We start from the raw sequence: 16,701 nt of genomic DNA on the forward strand, positions 1-16,701 counted from the left end.
TGAAAGAAACTGATTTGGAAAAATGATCTTTTGTCTGATTTATTTTTACTTGTATGAATTATTCCCAATCCCCAAATTTCCACTCAACTTTACATTTTGGTTTGTTTGATTATGTAATTTGTAAATATTAAATGATTGATAGTTTGGTCTTTTACTCAAGAAATACTTGAGTAATTTCTTGGACAGCTACTTTCTACTTTTATTTGAGTAAACATTTGCAAAAGTATCACTACTCTAAGTACAATTTTTGGATACTTTCCCCTCCTCTGGACCCAATAAAGTTAGTAGATAAAATATTTTGACATTTTTTGTTTGCATCCAAAAATCGGAGACTTCTAACTTTTGTTTTGTGTAATTTTGTCTGTTTTGCATGAATGCAGCTTTGATTCTTTCTCTAATTTCACCTGCTGACGTACAGAGTTGCCGATCTGTCTCTGCTAATAAAAAGGCAACTGATGGGAATGAAAGCTGAATTTCAAAGCGAGACAGAAAAAAGGAAAAGCTCTGCGATGAGATGCGACGTTGCTTCCAGAACATCCTCGTGTCTGTGGCTCCACTCAGGCATACGCTGTCAGAAATTTTGCCTGTGATCTCTCCTCTATCGCCGCGCCTCGTCTCCGTTCGAGTGTCAGAGTCTGTATGAGCAAAGTGGACCCCCGCAGAGCTGCAGCACTTACACCGTTCATCACGCAACGGCTCCAACCTGACAGTTTATTTACATGCAGCTGCGCCGCCGCGCGCCGTTTTCACCAGCGACAGAAACGAAACAGGGCGGGAATTTATTTTTATCTGCATCTTTATCTTTGTTTCAGGGGAATATTTAGTTCTTTCACGTATGTGTGCCTGTAATTTAGCAGATCTAATGAGGACTGAACTCCACAGCTGCATGTTTTGTTGAGTTCAAACTTCTTGAAAATCCTGCTTCCTTGAAAATCCTTGAATTTCATCTGGGTTATTTCTGTATAAAGTCCTTGGAAGTGTTTGATGTTTTATCTGCTCAGTTTTGTAAGAAGGTGCAATCTACAGTTTGATTAGAAGCCTAAATTTGGAAAATGTTTCCAATTTAAACCAGATATTTTTAGGCATTTTGTAAAGAAACACTAGATCTGTTTCCATTAACGGTAAAATTGTTCTTATTACATAAACAAACAAAACCCCGCAATTACAAACTTTTTTTTTCCCGACACTAGCGGAATATTGACAAAGTTTTGCTCACATTTCTAAGAAAAACGCAGCAAAGGAAATTTTTTCTCAACTTCCGAATTTAAATCTAACTAAACTTTTCTTGCTTTAGGTCAGTTAGTGTTACCAAAATTATTTTTATTGGCTAAATTCCTGAAGGCCAAGTTTTATTTATTTTTTTGTAATTTTCTGTGTATATTGTGCTGAAATGTCATTTACCTTAACAAAATTTATTTGGATTGTTTTGTGGAAATGAAAGTTTTCTCATTCTTAATGACTCAATTACTGATTAGCTACATAAAAAAAAAACACAATTTTGCAGAGGCTGTTTCCATAAAATAAGAAATTTAAATCACATGTGAATAAGCTTACAAGTCATTAAAAATGTAAACAGTTAGAGGACAGTTACACAACTTTTTATGAACTGCATGGTACTGCGAGAGCTCTGATGGAAAAACAAACCATCATCCTCCAATCACTGTCACTTCCTGTCTTCTACCTTGGCGTTTCCACCAGTAGTAACATCCTGTTGTTGGTCATGTGACTCATATTATTGTGTTGTTTTGTCTCCAAAGTGTGCTGGAAAAGTTTGAAAACTTCCTTTAATTTATCGTCCACTCTAACTCCGGTCTCAGGCAATAACTGGCGGCGGTGGCGGCGCTCTCCGTCTCCTTCCTGGTTACATCACCGTCCGCGCCGCCGCCGTCGGCCCGCGGCTGATCCTCCCACTCACGTTCGACGAGGAATGACAGAAAGTTGTAGCTTCACGAGTCAGACCCTGCTCCCCGCGAGGTCTGCCAGGGAAGAATCCGATCCATAATTGCTGTCCAATTATATTTGCTTCAAGCTGTACCGCCGCGACTAATTGCTTCATGAATAATTTCAGTTGGAGCCGCGGCGCTGCACTCCGAGCACTGCGTGACACGGACGAGCAATGGCCGCTAAAAGTGACCCCTAATTTCTTCATTTTGAAAGCCGTCGGGTCTTTACAGTAGCAGCTCTCAACTACTCCGAGGTTTTTTATTTCTTTTTCTTTTTTTAGCTCTTAAAGGGTTTATTTTGATTTACTTTAGTAATCTTTGTTTTTTTTTATTCATCTCCACGTGTTTTTCCAGCCTTTATCACATCAGAGTGAAGGCCATCAAGTGTCCAAAACACATTTTAAAACCAGGCCTTTTATTTCCCCTCCTGCAGCAGTGAATAGGCTGCTTGGCAGGGAATGGCCTTCTTATTCATGTTAAATAAACAAACTTACTGAATATTCAGAAAAGGCAACAGAATATGGCCATGAAATGAGTGAAATTATTAGAGAAAAACTCAGTTGTACTCCAAAGAAACTTCTAATTAATTCTGAAAAATTATAAATGTTCCACAGTTTTTATAAATTTACTGATATTTAGAATATAAATTAGGAGAAAAGCATTGGATGCGCTTGTTTTATCTCATGTAGAGATAAAAAAAGAACCAATATCTTATTCATTTATATTTAGATAAACTCTTTTATGATTGCATTTAAAAATAAAAAGATTAAGATTATATATATATATATATATATATATATATATATATATATATTCTGCCTATCTGACATAAAATCAGACTAAGCTTTTCTTCATTTAACTTTGTAATATTTGCAGAAATTATTTCTATTTGCTGTATGTAAACTTATGGAAGTCAAAGTATTATTGATATGAACAATTTAGAAGAACCAAAATGATGATGTTACAGATAAAATTTAATGGGGGGACCCAATTAAAAATTTTATCAAGTTAATTGCAGAGTCTGTATTTATTTATTTCTTACCTGGGTGGGTCTAGCTCCGCCTTCTAGGCGCAGCTCCTCCCCCACTTGGCTCCCTCAGACTAGCCAGCAGCAATTAGCACTCACCTGCCGAGCTCATTATAGAAGCTACTTCTCAGAGCAAAGCTGGTAAAAATGTTAAAGGGCAAATGGATGACTTCCACAAGGCGGAGCTTTTGAAAGAAAAGAGAAGGTTTTTTTTTTTAAAGAGACAGAGTCTCAATTTCAAGGTGTTAAATCAGGAAATAAGTTATATTTGATATTCATAGCATTTTTGTAAAATGCTATAAATAAATTTTCAAATTTTTTTTATTATATGTAAATTACTTAATAACAATTCATTGTTATTAAATTAACAATAAAATATTTAATTCATTGTGTTTTAAAATGCGCCTTGAAAACACAATACTTCCCCTTTAAAGGATCCAATTTATGCTTTTCGTGTCTAAGCTGCATGAAACTGTTGCTGATCTGATGGGTGAAGGTAAATCAGATCTTTTCCCACCTTGTTAATTACCAGAGTGTCAGTTTTAACAAGCCTTCACTACACACACACACCCACGCACACACACACACTTTGTCCTCAGTCAGTCATCAGAACAGGTCAGGAGCCGCACACACGACCGGGGCCCTGACTTTGTTTAATTGGCTGCTTAACAAGGCCTGGGGACCGTGTCGGGGTGGCCCCTGTAATGGCCCCGGGGCCGCGTGGCGTCGCCCCCCCACCCCCAGCAGCTCTAATTAAAACAGGCGGCGCTCCCTCGCCTCCTGCGCGGTGGCGCCGGGGTTAATGTGTGTACACTCGATGAGCCTCCCTGGTAATGACTCCATAAGATCTCGCCCGCCGCTCCTCTTCCTCTTCTCCTCGGCTACTTTTCCCTCCACTTTGTTGAAACTTTTTGCTTTCATATGAGGGTCAGGAAGGGCTGTTAGTGTTTGCTCAAAGCTGAGCGTGTCAGGCTGTCAGCGAGGGCTTCGATTCCACCGCTGTCCTGTCCAAATGTGAATTTCCCTCCCCGTCCTCTTGTCATTCCTTCTCACACTCCTACAATTGGCTTTTTGATTATTTCATCTCTCTGTTGCAGAGCCCCTCTTAATAAATAATGGCCGGCTGATTGATTTCTCCCCTCGCTTGCTCTCTTCACTCTCCTTTCATAAGAGACATGATCTCACCTGGGTGTCTTTCTCCCCCGTTTCTGTCGTCCCGCAGCACGCCATGATGCTCCCGGTTCTCACCCATCACATCCGATACCACCAGTGCCTGATGCACCTGGACAAGCTAATCGGCTACGTCTTCAAGGACCGCTGCCTCCTTCAGGTGAGACGCAACTCAGTCAGTCACTGCTGCATTATTTAAGGTTCTCCTATAATTAGGGATTTACCGATGTGAAAATTTTGATTATGTATTTAAAATATTCATTTCTCTACCTTTATTTGGAATTAAAAACAACCACAAACTGTGGTTGTTTTTATGTGGAAATAAATCACTGTTTGATTTCAGCCCAGTTTTATTTAGCGGGTTGATACCAATATGTTGAAAAAATTACTAATATTAACCAATAGAAATGTTGTTATATTAGGCATCTCTACCTGTTATTCTTCCTTGAACTGATTAGGATAGTATTTTGGGCTAAACAAAACAGGCTTATTACATTTTTCAGTCTGGTCAGTTCCTTACAGAATGAGCTGTTTTAGGGTCTCTGTCACTTTAAATCCAAGTAAGCTGCTGCTGGCCACGTCCTTCAATTCAACTTTTACATTCACACATGAAAATGGCTGCAAACTGATTCGCAATTATGCGACCGTACTTCTTTGAAAAGCAGAAGTGGAGCGTCCTACACAGCCAACAAGAATGCAGCAAGTGGTTTCTGGATGGCAGGTCAACAACAATACTTTTGTCTTTTTCCAGCAGCCATTGTACAGAGCATTCAGCAGTAAAACCAGCTGACCAAACATGCTGGAACTCAGCTGAGCTTGTTTGTTGAATCACACTGCGCTGTTACCAATCTGGAGGTTTTTGAAACATCTCCTTTTCTAGACAGCAAAACCCATTAACTTATTGTCAAAAACTGTCAGGGTGTTGTTGTTTTTGGGGGGGGTTAACACGTGGGTTGGTTTTAGAATGAGTTGAGACTAAAACGGACGTACAAAAATGCTCATAAAGTAGTAAAACGAGCTGACCAGATGTGCTGGAACTCTGCTGGGGTTGCTAGGTAACGGGCGTAACTCTGCTGGGGTTGCTAGGTAACGTGCGTAACTCTGCTGGGGTTGCTAGGTAACGGGCATAACTCTGCTGAGGTTGCTAAGTGATGAGAAAGTGCCTTCTGATTTGTGCCGCTACCATCCAAAGGTTTTTGGAACAGCTCTTTTTTCAGACACCAATAAACATGAACCTACTGCCAAAAAGCTGCCAGGTTTTTAATATAAAGCCTTTGGGCTTTTTTTTAAAGCAGTAAAAACCCAAGTGGAAGCATAAAAACGTGCAATTTGTGCATAAAAGATCCCCTTTAAAGTAGTGCTACTCTTACTTGAGTACAACTTTTGGCATACTGCTGATCACTAGCATGATAAATAAGGCCTTTTGGGAGGAAAAATCTAGAAACCAGGCTTGTGCTGGAGCTTGTTATGAGGAGCGTTCCCTCATTACTGCAGCCTCTGCAGGGATTGTCGAGGAGGAAACGGGGTTTCAGGAGTCAGCTGGGCGAACGCACACCGACACCGACTCACTGTGACTGGCCTGAGTTTGTTTCCCGGCTCCCTGACTAGCAGTGACAGTAGTCAGGAGGACAACAACAAGCCCTCCTCCGTAATGCCAGCTCTCCCCTGTCAGGTGTGTGTACACACACACCAGCCCGGCTCACCTCTCCCCGGCTGCCTGCAGCAGTATTGAAGAGCTGTCATAAGCTGATACATTAGAAATCAATGTGTTGTAGGCTGTACATAGTTAAAGAGGGGGAAGGATGCAATAGGACTCGCTCCGGGCTCACTACTTCTCCGGCCGCATCGATCAGCGATCGGCTTCTTTGTCGTTGGCATAACGACGACCTGTCTCTTACGAGTGCTGGAAAGGAAACAGCGTTGTCCTCTTTTGTAAATGAGTCCCGCCTCCCTTGGTTCTCATTCAGCCAAACAGAAACTAAGAAGCGATCATTTGGACACAGCAGCTCGCGTCGCGGCCTCAGTGCGACGCGAGCTGCCACTTTCTATCGCATTGATATCCACAGAGGTGTTAATACCGGCTCACTGCTGTTTGTTTTTGTTTGTGTGTGTTGGCTTGTCAGAAATTCACCTGAAGCTGCGGCTGAAATGACCCGAATAGAGAACCATCATCAACACACACACACACTGCTGCACACGGCAGGAGCCAGCCTGCTCAGATTACTATTATTATTATTATAACAAACTCTCATTTAATTATTATTATTACAAAACTGGTATTACCTGTCGAATTATTATTAAAATATTATTAAAAATACTAAAATTAAATTTATTGTAAAAATATTCATTTACTATTAGATATAAAAAATAAAATTACAAAAATGTGTTATATTTTTAATAATTTCTAATAATCAAATTATTGTTATAAACACAATGTGAAAATATTGTTAAAAATAAAATATTTTGAAAAAAATATTAAAAACATTTATATAAGACATTATATTATTATTACTCTAAAAATACTAGCTTCAAATGATTAAAATAATAACAATAATATTGTTATTTTAATAATAATAATAGTATTATTAACATATATTAATAAATATAATAGTAAAAATAATATTTTATTAATATTGGTACTAATATTAGTAATGTTATTAGTATTTCTTTTACTAATATTAATAATATAAGTATAATATAATGTTATAAAAATAGCATTAAATTCTAAAAATATAAAAAATTACATGAAAAAATTACAAAAATTAGATTTAAAAAAACATCAAAACAATATGAAAACATAAATAATATGTAGTGCTGTAATTTGCTGACATAAAGTGCTTTTGGGAGGTAAAAAATTAATTTCACATTATTTCGAAAGGCTAATAAACTGAAAAACGAAGGACATTACGTCTATAACTTCAGTTTGTTTTAGTTTTATAAATACACCATATAGTTCTAGTTTTCTCCATTAATTACAGTTTTTACTTATTCCAGAGACAAAAATGTTTTCAGTTTTTATTCAGTTAGTTTTATCTAACTGTGACAGCCTTTGTGCCTTTAGCTCATGCTATGCCACTGTTGGCTTGGACCAGGCATGTTTGGTTCATTATGAACCAGAATCAGCCGCCAACTTTCCCTGCAGTGTGAAGCAGGAATCTGCACACGTCTTGTCCTTGGAGAGAAACCTTTTGGTCCGGTCGCTCTATACTTCCAGGTAAACACCGAGCCGGGTTCCTCTGGGTTCCTCTGGGTTCTGAGGGAATGTCCTCCCAGGGTGAGCTGCTGATGAAAGGTGGCGGAGAGGCTTCACTGCTGCTGCAGGCCTCAGTTCCAGGCATGAATAAAGGGAAGGGGTCACAAGGTCGCCAGAGAAGCGGGAGCCGAAGACAGTTTGGGAGAGAAGATGTTGTCTTTTTTTTCCAGTGGAAAAGAAAGGGAAAAGCAGAAATGTGGATTTATTCCCAGGAGGTTGAGGTGTGAGGAAGTGGTTTCTCAATAAAGAACCAAATATTTATCAAGCACAAATGATTTTTATGCAGTGGAAACAAACCTATCGTCTAGATAGATTCAGACGGAGCGGCGGCGGCGCTCGCTCCCAAACGAGTCAGGTTTCACATCCTCTGTCACTTCTCATTTAGCTCCACTCTGAGGGGCCGACCGCCTTTAATGAGATGGATGTTTTTCACTGACAGTCTACTCATTAAACACGAGGGAATCTAGTACCACTCTTTGATTGCATTACAAATGAATTGTGGTTTGATACGAGGGCTTGTGTGCTTGGAATTAATCTGCCTCCAATGGGTTGTAATGTGCGGGTGGAAACCTGTCAAACTGCTGCTGAATTCCTCCTGAAAACCCTAAAAAGATATGAAAGTGTTACCTTAAATTCTGCCTTTCAGTCACCAGAAGCCCAACAAGTTGCTGTGCTGAGAAACGGATAAATCTCACCGCTTCTTGTGCCATACGTCAAGGGAAACCATGACTGTGTAATCAAAATGCAGTAGAACAAACTGATGTTTGAAGGTTTTTACTGAATATGTTTTCATACTAAAAATATCCAGTTCTACCCTGTCGTATCGATACACAAATGTACCAAACAAATGCAGGATGTATTGGGAAAATTAAGTTGTTTTTTTTTATAGCTACAGTGAAGAAAAAAAGCTGAACCGAACCAAAACGATAGGTCAAAGTTTGGATCATTCAACAGAAAAAGGTGTGTACATTGTTCTGCTACACTGAATTAGTCACCTAAAAAGTCGAGCTGGTACCAGAGAAAAAACCAGTGAAAGTCCAAATCCAGCTACATGTAGCCCATCCGACCCAAACTCCACGTCTGAGATCTGCATTAAACATATTTTATTCCCAAATATAGACACAATCTTAATTTAATATTTCCCATCATAAATCATCTATCTTGACCAAAAACTCTTTTTACATCCACAAGAGTCCAAACAATGTGATCCAATAAAATATACGGTCCACAACAAGTTTTACATCAACAAGCCAAAATGTTCAGGTTTTTCCAAAACATTCTGATCTCTAGCTCAAAATCTTTGATTTTTTCTACAGTTTTTTTTTTTCTGACTTTTCAAACTCAGAAATTTCCTTGTTTTTTTTCTCAACAATTACTGAGATTCATCTCAAAATTTTTGATTTTTTTTTCTAAAGAAATTGTAACTTTTCAAACTCAGAAATTTTCTTTGTTTTTCTAGAAAATTTCTGATTTATCTGAAAAAAATTAGAATTTTTTTCTATACAATTTTTTATTTATTTTGAAACTCAGAAATGTTCTTGTTTTTTTTCTAGTAAATATCTGAGATTTATCCCAAAATTTTGAAGTCCTTTCTAGACAAAAAAAAAAACAACAATATTCAAACATAAAAATGTTTTTGACTTTTCTAGAAAATTTCTGAGAGTTTTCAAAATTTTTGAGTTTTGTTTGGCAAATGTCCACTTTTCAAACTCATAAATTTTAATTTTTCGGGCAAGTTTCTGACTTTAATCTCAAAATTTGAGTTTTTGGTCAAAATTAACTTTTTTGTTTGCTTTCTGTGTTGTTTTTTATCTAATGCAGCGTTGCCCCGTTGAAAGAACGTTTTCACTCTTCCATTGTGTGGAAATGAAAGATCACGGGGGGGAAAACCCGTCGGCTGGGTGAAATGTCCAGAATCAATCCATGTTCTCTGCAGATTCTCTCTAATGCTGAACAAAAGCTCACCTGTACATGAAGAGCTGTTATATAATCACTATAACACACCGGCTGTCCGTGAGCTCATTTACCTCTCCGGGAATCAATACACCTGATGAAGTAGAGAATAACCCAACGATCCCGTAGTGAAACATGCAGCCTGGCAGAGTTGGAGCTCTCGAAGATTCCCTCCGCCCGGCTGCAGAGCAGCAACACCTCTTTGAAGCTCTTCTTCTGAGAGCCTCCCTGTTAAACATTTAACATTTAAAGCTGGGGAGGGCTGTGGGCTTCTGGAGCTGGAGAGGCACGCATTCATCCCCCAGTCCCTCACATCCACCGAACCATCATAATCCCACCCAACCCCTGTTGCGCTACTGCCATTCTTCACTTTTGACCCATGCTGACAGAACGAGAGGCATCGCAGAGGTCCTCAATTATTTAAGCGTACAAGTCCTCGGCCTGCACTCTGATGCTGCACGCTTTTGTTTGTGAGCCCCATGCATGTGTGCTCTGTGTACCGCGGCATTTTGTTTGTTTTCTGATCTGTCTGCTTGCATGTGGTAGAAGTGTCCCTCTGTTTGAAGTGCAGCTGCCCTCAATGCTGCTGTCGGCTTTTATTATCTGCTCAGGTTCATCTCGTGGATCTTAATAAACTCCAGTGATTCATCGCAAGTTGAGTTAATTAATTAGTTGCACATCTTATGTTGTTTTCACACATGATTGACCGGTAGACTTGGTTCAATTTGAGACCAAAACTGTAACATTAGTTGCATTTTCAGCTGCAGTGGTTCTTTTTTTGTCCAATGAATCAAACACTTTGAAAAACCTGTTCCCCTCCTCGCCTGTGGGGGCGCTACACCAAAAACCTCTGAAGACACTGAGTCCATCTTCCTTCTTAAAGAAAAGTAAACGAAAATGGAGTGCCATCAGCAGTTGTAAGATTTTTCTTAAGCCATTTCTCTTAGACCTTTCCATTTGTTTTGGTTGTGTTTACCCAGAATGCATTGTATAATAGTTCACTTCCTGCTTTTGGAGGAAGTGAACTCCAAAAACAGGAACTCCAAAAGCAGTTCCTGTTTTTGTTCCTCTTAAAGCGGCTTAATTAGAGGCTCGCACCAGTAAGTCCAAATTGCAGTTGAAAATTTGGTTAATTTAAGGAAACGAAAAAATGTGTTTGCTTTTTGAGGGAAAGAGTAAAAAATAAAATAAAAATCTGGTCAATAATGTTCAGAAATAGTTTAAAATCTGATCCATTTTTATTCTAAATACGTAAAACCAAAGAAAAATTTAAAATTTACTGCTTTTGGAGGAACGCCGTTTGGCGTTCACATTTAGTCACCGTCATAAAATGTAATTTTTTTTTACCAAAAGTTGATTTTTTTTTTTTTTTCATGTGTCATACACTTTGATGCACTTTAAAAAATGCCAAATAAATAAACGTGACATTGAAATTTAGGCGCAAAAAACCCCCAAACCTCGGCCATTATTTTAGAAAGGTGACAATTTGAATTTGAACCTTCCAGAATTCACTTCTTCCAACAGAGACATAGGTTTTTGGTGGACAAGATTTTGACAAATGATCCGGACTTTCTAACCAAACAAACTAGAGTTGAATTAAAGCCGACTGACCTGTGATAAACAGCCAAAACAACCAGTTTGTTTGGTTGTTTGATGGTTGGTGAGTCGAAACCCCAATCTTCTGTCTTTCGGATTCAAAGTCTAATAATAACTTGACAAACCAAAGTCGGGCTGATTTGTTTCTGTGTTATATAAAATAATATTTTACTCTGTAAATAAAGTGAGGTTTGCCTTGAACTTTCTGTTTGAAGTAAAAATCTCCTGCTGCTTTCTGAGCACAGAGTTTTTTCCTGTTTTTGCTGCAAGCTTTCGAGCAGCTGCTGATCACTAGACTTAAATCACCACCACTCCATAAGCAGTCATTATGTGCACAGGCATATTTGCCAATATCAATCAGCTAAAAACCTACCATTGTTGTTAGCTGCACGGTTCAAACAGCAGCTGGTTTGTTTATCCAGCTCTGTACTTGAGGTTGTGCAGTAGGCAGTCATTGACATGTCTGGCATCGCACAATGGGAGAGTGGAGATTGAAAGACGTAGCTTTAAGTGTAAAACTTTTTTTCCCCCGGCTGGAAATTGGTAGATTTCTGCTTGTGTCACGTCAGACTTGGTTCACAACAAACAAAAAAAAACGCAATCGCTTTTAAATTTGTCATTTCTCTGTTTAAACGCTACAAAGCTGAAGGCCTCTTGAGTAACTATAAATATTGAAAGCTCTCTGTTAGAGTTTTACATATATATCTCATTGGAGCCTGAAATTGATTTGAAGTTGGCTGAAAGGAGACAAGCATTTTGAAACGCAAGCCCAGGGGGGGGAAAGAAGTCTGAGTTTCTTCTATTTTCTCTTTTTTGGGGGATGAGATTAACATTCTCCTAATGTAAGATTGATAAAGGCTCGACATATCCTTCTGAGTCCTATCTTTCTCCTTTTTCTTTCCCCCTCGGCGTGTTTGAGATATTCCGCAACGGCAAGTCTTTCTAGGCACAGCAGTTTTTTTCCCCCCACCTTCCTCCTCAAACAAAGCTGAAAATTGACTTGTGTGTTGCCCTCAGGGATATATTACCTGAAATTCAAGCATTTTTACTGGCTTACGAAAATGTAAGCCATTACTTTCCAGACAAACAGCTTCCAATATTACAAAGAAGAAGCTCTCGCTCCTCATTTCCTTGGAACAGTTGCTGACCCATCATTGCTTGCTCTCTTTGGTACGGCACAAAAGTCCTGGTGTAAGCATTAAACCTAGTTAAAGAAAAGTACAAGGGAAAGACATACAGAACTGTGAAGTAACTACATGTTAGGCCTTGCAAATTGTTCTGTGAAGTGATGAGTTAAGAGATTTCTGCAGGTGGGAGGAGACTAATCTGTTGGCTTTTGACAACTTGAGCTTCATTTCTATCCATCCATCCATTTTTTTATTCACCCTTTATCCCTAATGGTTTCAGGAGGGTTGCTGGTTCCTCCCCAGTTAACGTTCCGGGCGAGAGGCGGGGTCACCCTGGACAGGTCGCCAGTCTGTCGCAGGGCAACACAGAGACATACAGGACACACAACCATTCACACACACACTCACACTTAGGGAGAATTTACAGAGACCCATTAACCTGACAGTCATGTTTTTGGACTGTGGGAGGAAGCCGGAGAACCCGGAGAGAACCCACCATGCACAGGGAGAACATGCAAACTCCATGCAGAAAGACCCCGGGCCGGGAATCGAACCCAGGACCTTCTTGCTGCAAGGCAACAGCTCTAACAACTGCACCACTGTGCAGCCCAACTTAATCTTCATGTAACCACAGATTAAATTTCAGCAGTGTGTTCCTACTGACTGGAAAACTGCTTTATTTTTATTTGTTGTTTTGTTTTTTTTTACTTTGCAAAGTTACCATAAAATTTACTTTTATTCATCTATGTCATTGATTCTTGACCTTATTGCCTGAAAAACTCTTCTAGAGTGTTTGGGTGTCTGATAATTTATTAGGATTTTACTACTTTTTGGTTCTATCCATTCATTTGTGCGTCCATCCGTTCATCTGTCTGTTAGTCGTCTCTCCATTCATTTGCCAATCTGTTCACCCGTAGCCAGTTTTTTTTTCCAGGTTTAATATTTAACGCCTGTCGATATATAGCAGTTTTTAACTTCATTTCACAATAAACTAACATTTTTCAAGCCGGGTTATTTCAAAGCAGAGTAAACTTTTTTCACTTACACTTTGTAAATAGACTCAGAGAAAAGGTTTGGAGTTTTTATATTGAAACAAATTATTTATACGTCTGACTAGAGATGAGAATTGATGCATCAAATAAATTCTGTTCAATTCAAAAATACTTTAATTTCACAGAGAAATTAAATGATAAGTAAATTAGAAATTGTTGGAAAATTCTGTGCAATTGGCAACAAAAAGTGGTCAGACTAAGTGATCATCTTTTGAACTTATCAGTTTCATAACCTCGGATAACTTTTCAAACCTTTATAATTTTTATTTTAATACCTAAAACTAAATATTTCCCAGCCTTATCCATCAGTTATCTTCTGAGAAAATGTCTAAAGAAATCACTTAAATTAATATTTTCCTGCTCAAGCTGCTAACTGTATTTGACTACATCCTATATACATTAAGCATTAGTGTACTGCTAAACTATTTCTTATACTGATTATTTCATTATTTAATAGTTGTGGAGGTTTTGAGTGTTGATGATTTAGAGATTGAGAAAGAGCGCACCGTTTATCTGAACCAGTTTGAATGATTCATAACTATCAGTCTCATTGGAAGGACAAATTGAAAGATGACCTCAGATTTGCTGTCTTGGAGCTGTAACTGTAATGCATTTGCAGTTTATAGAATTGGCAAACAGCCTTGAGCTTTCTCCAGCATTTGGCCATCTGTGATAAAGAATTAAAGATGCTTACAGATGGAGCGGGGTAGAGATGCATTTTGTTGAAAGAAGAAAAGAAACAAGCAAATGAAATAGAAGTCAGTACAAGACTGGTTTTTTTATTTCCATCCACCCACCCAACTACCAACCATTTTTCCTCAAAGAGAATTCCTATCTGATCATGTACCCTTACTTATCAAAGGAAAATTCCCACCCAGCCTAACAACATAAATCCAAAGTGTTATGTTATAACATTGTGGGTTGGTTTTACCCAGCCCATGAAAAAACAGACCCATCATCTCAAAAATCAATTCTATTGGTTGGTCTGATCTATGCAGCCAAAAAGTAATAGATCAGAAATCCATCTTATCCACCCAACAAGGCAAAATCCAGTCCCATAAACGTCAGGAGACCAAATACCAACCCCATCCCAACGCCACACAGAAAAAAACAATTCCTTCCACCAAAATCTAATCAATCAATCAATCAATCAAACAAACTTTATTTGTATAGCACATTTCAGCAGCAAGGCATTTCAAAGTGCTTCACATCAAATCAAACACGGAAACACAATGCAACATAGAATCAACAATAAAAACACAACATCAAGTCAGATTCCATCAATAAATCTGTAATTGATTACGTTTCTAATTCAACTCTAAACAAGTGGGTTTTTAGTTGAGATTTAAAGGAAGTCAGTGTTTCAGTGTTCTAGTTTTCTGTTTTACAGTTTGATCTAAAGATTGTTCCAGATTTGGTTCTGGTTCTGGGGATGCAGAGCAGACCAGAACCAGAACCTGAGAGGTTCTGGAAGGTTGATACAACAGCAGCAGATCTTTAATGTATTGTGGTGCTAAACCATTCAGTGATTTATAAACTAACAACAGTATTTTAAAGTCTATTCTTTGAGCTACAGGGAGCCAGTGGAGGGACTTTAAAACTGGTGTTATGTGCTCTATCTTCATGGTTTTAGTGAGAACTCCAGCAGCAGCATTCTGGATCAGCTGCAGCTGTTTGATTGATTTGTTGGACAGACCTGTGAAGACGCCGTTACTAATGCTACCAAAAACTAATGCCTTCCTACCAAAACAAATTTCATCCCTCCAAAACTAATAACCGATCTTATTTCACCAAAAACCAACTCCTTCCTACCAAAACCTACTCACATTGCTCCAAAAACCAATTCCATTTATTCACAAAACCAAAAACCAAAATTATACAAAAACCTAGCAGATTATCACACTGATCCTAAAATCTCATCTATCTAGTCAAAATACAAGTTTGATCAAAGATTGGGTCAACCAACATCAAAAACTGAAATGCCCCCTCACTCCTCTACAGTACTGAGCCATCTGCACTCTTAAATCAAAACCAAAGCCACCAAATCAAAAATAAACTCTAAATCCAAACAGTTTGTTTTATTAGTATAATAATTTATTTCACATAAAGCTTCTTCTTTTCTTAATGCCTAAACACGATACAGGAAAAAAAAAAATCTAACTTATGCGTTTTCAGTGTTTCTCTTTCCTGTCACAAAAGCAGACAAGTTATCTACTTTCAGCTTCCACGCCATTAATACTCCCCACAACTTTATTTTCTGCAAAAGACAATTTAAATTTGAGGAACACTGATGACTGTGAACATCCCTTCAATTTCTCAATCTTTGACTTGTCTGTCACGCAGTCTGTGAGCCCGACACCTGTGACTATATCCGTCAGGATTCTGTTTTACCAACGGTAGGTAAAACACTGGGGAAATAAAGTTCAGATTCCTTATAGCCGTTGTTATTTTAGATCAGATTGGGATCTCTGAGGCAGTAAGATAACTGCATTTTATTATCAGATTCAGCATTTTGAGGAAGCTGCCATTGCTGTTGGGTAAACAACAACATGGACGCCTTGCATGTTGTTGTTTACATCCAGATATTACGCGCATGCGCTCAGAGCTGGAGGACCAAAAGATGATTCTTTTACTTTCCATCCATAAGAAATGGCAGTAGAACAATTCTGCTAACTAAATAAAACTTGGAGATGTAGGTAGGTAGTATTAATTTAGTGCAGTACGCCACAGCAAAGGGAAAAATAACTTTTTTCTCGCTCTCTGTGTCGGCTACGCTACACATGGACTCGTTGCTATAGCGATTAAAAACCAAAGAAATTCTCAAACTTTTCCCAAACAGAACACAACATTCAGTCCATCCCAGTTTTAAAAGTGATTGCTATGATAGATTAGCCACCCCTGCTATTAGCAAATCTTAACGCTGTGGTGGTTGATTAACTATATATTCTTCTAATGATCTGTCAGATTTGGTGTGTCGGTCGCCTTTTTCTATTTTTTAACTGAAACAAAAGGCATTGAATTCCACAGCAGATCTATATGTTTAGATTGTCAAAGTCAAGCTAGCATAACTGGACTTCTTCCCTCTCCCTCACAATTTTTTTCTTAATTAAACTTTTTTCCTAACATTGGTATCTCGTTGTCATAGTGTTGACAATTAGTAGCAAAGCACTGCGTCCCTTTTTCTTTTATAAATCAGGCGTACATTTAATATTTAGCGTGTTACGTTAATAACTTGACAGCTAAAACCAATGCTAGTCATCGTTGGTGAGCAGCTTTTTGCCCTCTACCAGGATCTTCAGTCTCCCAAAGTACCTTTGTACCTTTGAGACCAACGACTGGAGACATTTTCACTGCCTCTTCATGGAGAGGAAAAGAGATTCCACCTTTTAGTAAGATGGTTCTGTGGTTTTTTTAAGCAACTTGAATGTTTTTTTTCTTTTATTGAATAAAATTAAAGGCAACGTTGCATCTTTTTATAAGTTAAGCTGACATTGCAGGATGTGAAAGATGGACTCCATAATGAAGTGCTGCTGGTGCTTCATTTCTCTACAGCTTAACCCTGGAATGACCTTTGTTAGAG

At 38.4% G+C, this 16,701-nt stretch overlaps 1 protein-coding gene and 1 long non-coding RNA gene across 3 annotated transcripts in view; one reads left to right on the forward strand and one right to left on the reverse strand.

Moving 5' to 3' along the window:
• The window catches only part of drosha (drosha ribonuclease III), a 129,741-nt gene that overhangs the window by 30,672 nt on the left and 82,368 nt on the right, over positions 1-16,701 (forward strand). For both annotated transcript variants that reach the window (XM_044105227.1, XM_044105228.1), the window contains exon 17: positions 4,193-4,300. In XM_044105227.1, coding sequence (XP_043961162.1) covers positions 4,193-4,300 — 108 coding nt within the window. The remainder of the gene's footprint in view (positions 1-4,192; positions 4,301-16,701) is intronic.
• On the reverse strand, positions 7,142-8,248 carry LOC122824502. Its single transcript, XR_006369521.1, has 2 exons — positions 7,691-8,248; positions 7,142-7,550 (listed from the first exon to the last, which is right to left on the reverse strand). It is a non-coding gene; the product is annotated as an uncharacterized LOC122824502 (long non-coding RNA).

Source organism: Gambusia affinis, linkage group LG21 (assembly GCF_019740435.1).
Source record: "Gambusia affinis linkage group LG21, SWU_Gaff_1.0, whole genome shotgun sequence".
In the NCBI taxonomy this organism is placed as follows: Eukaryota; Metazoa; Chordata; class Actinopteri; order Cyprinodontiformes; family Poeciliidae; genus Gambusia; species Gambusia affinis.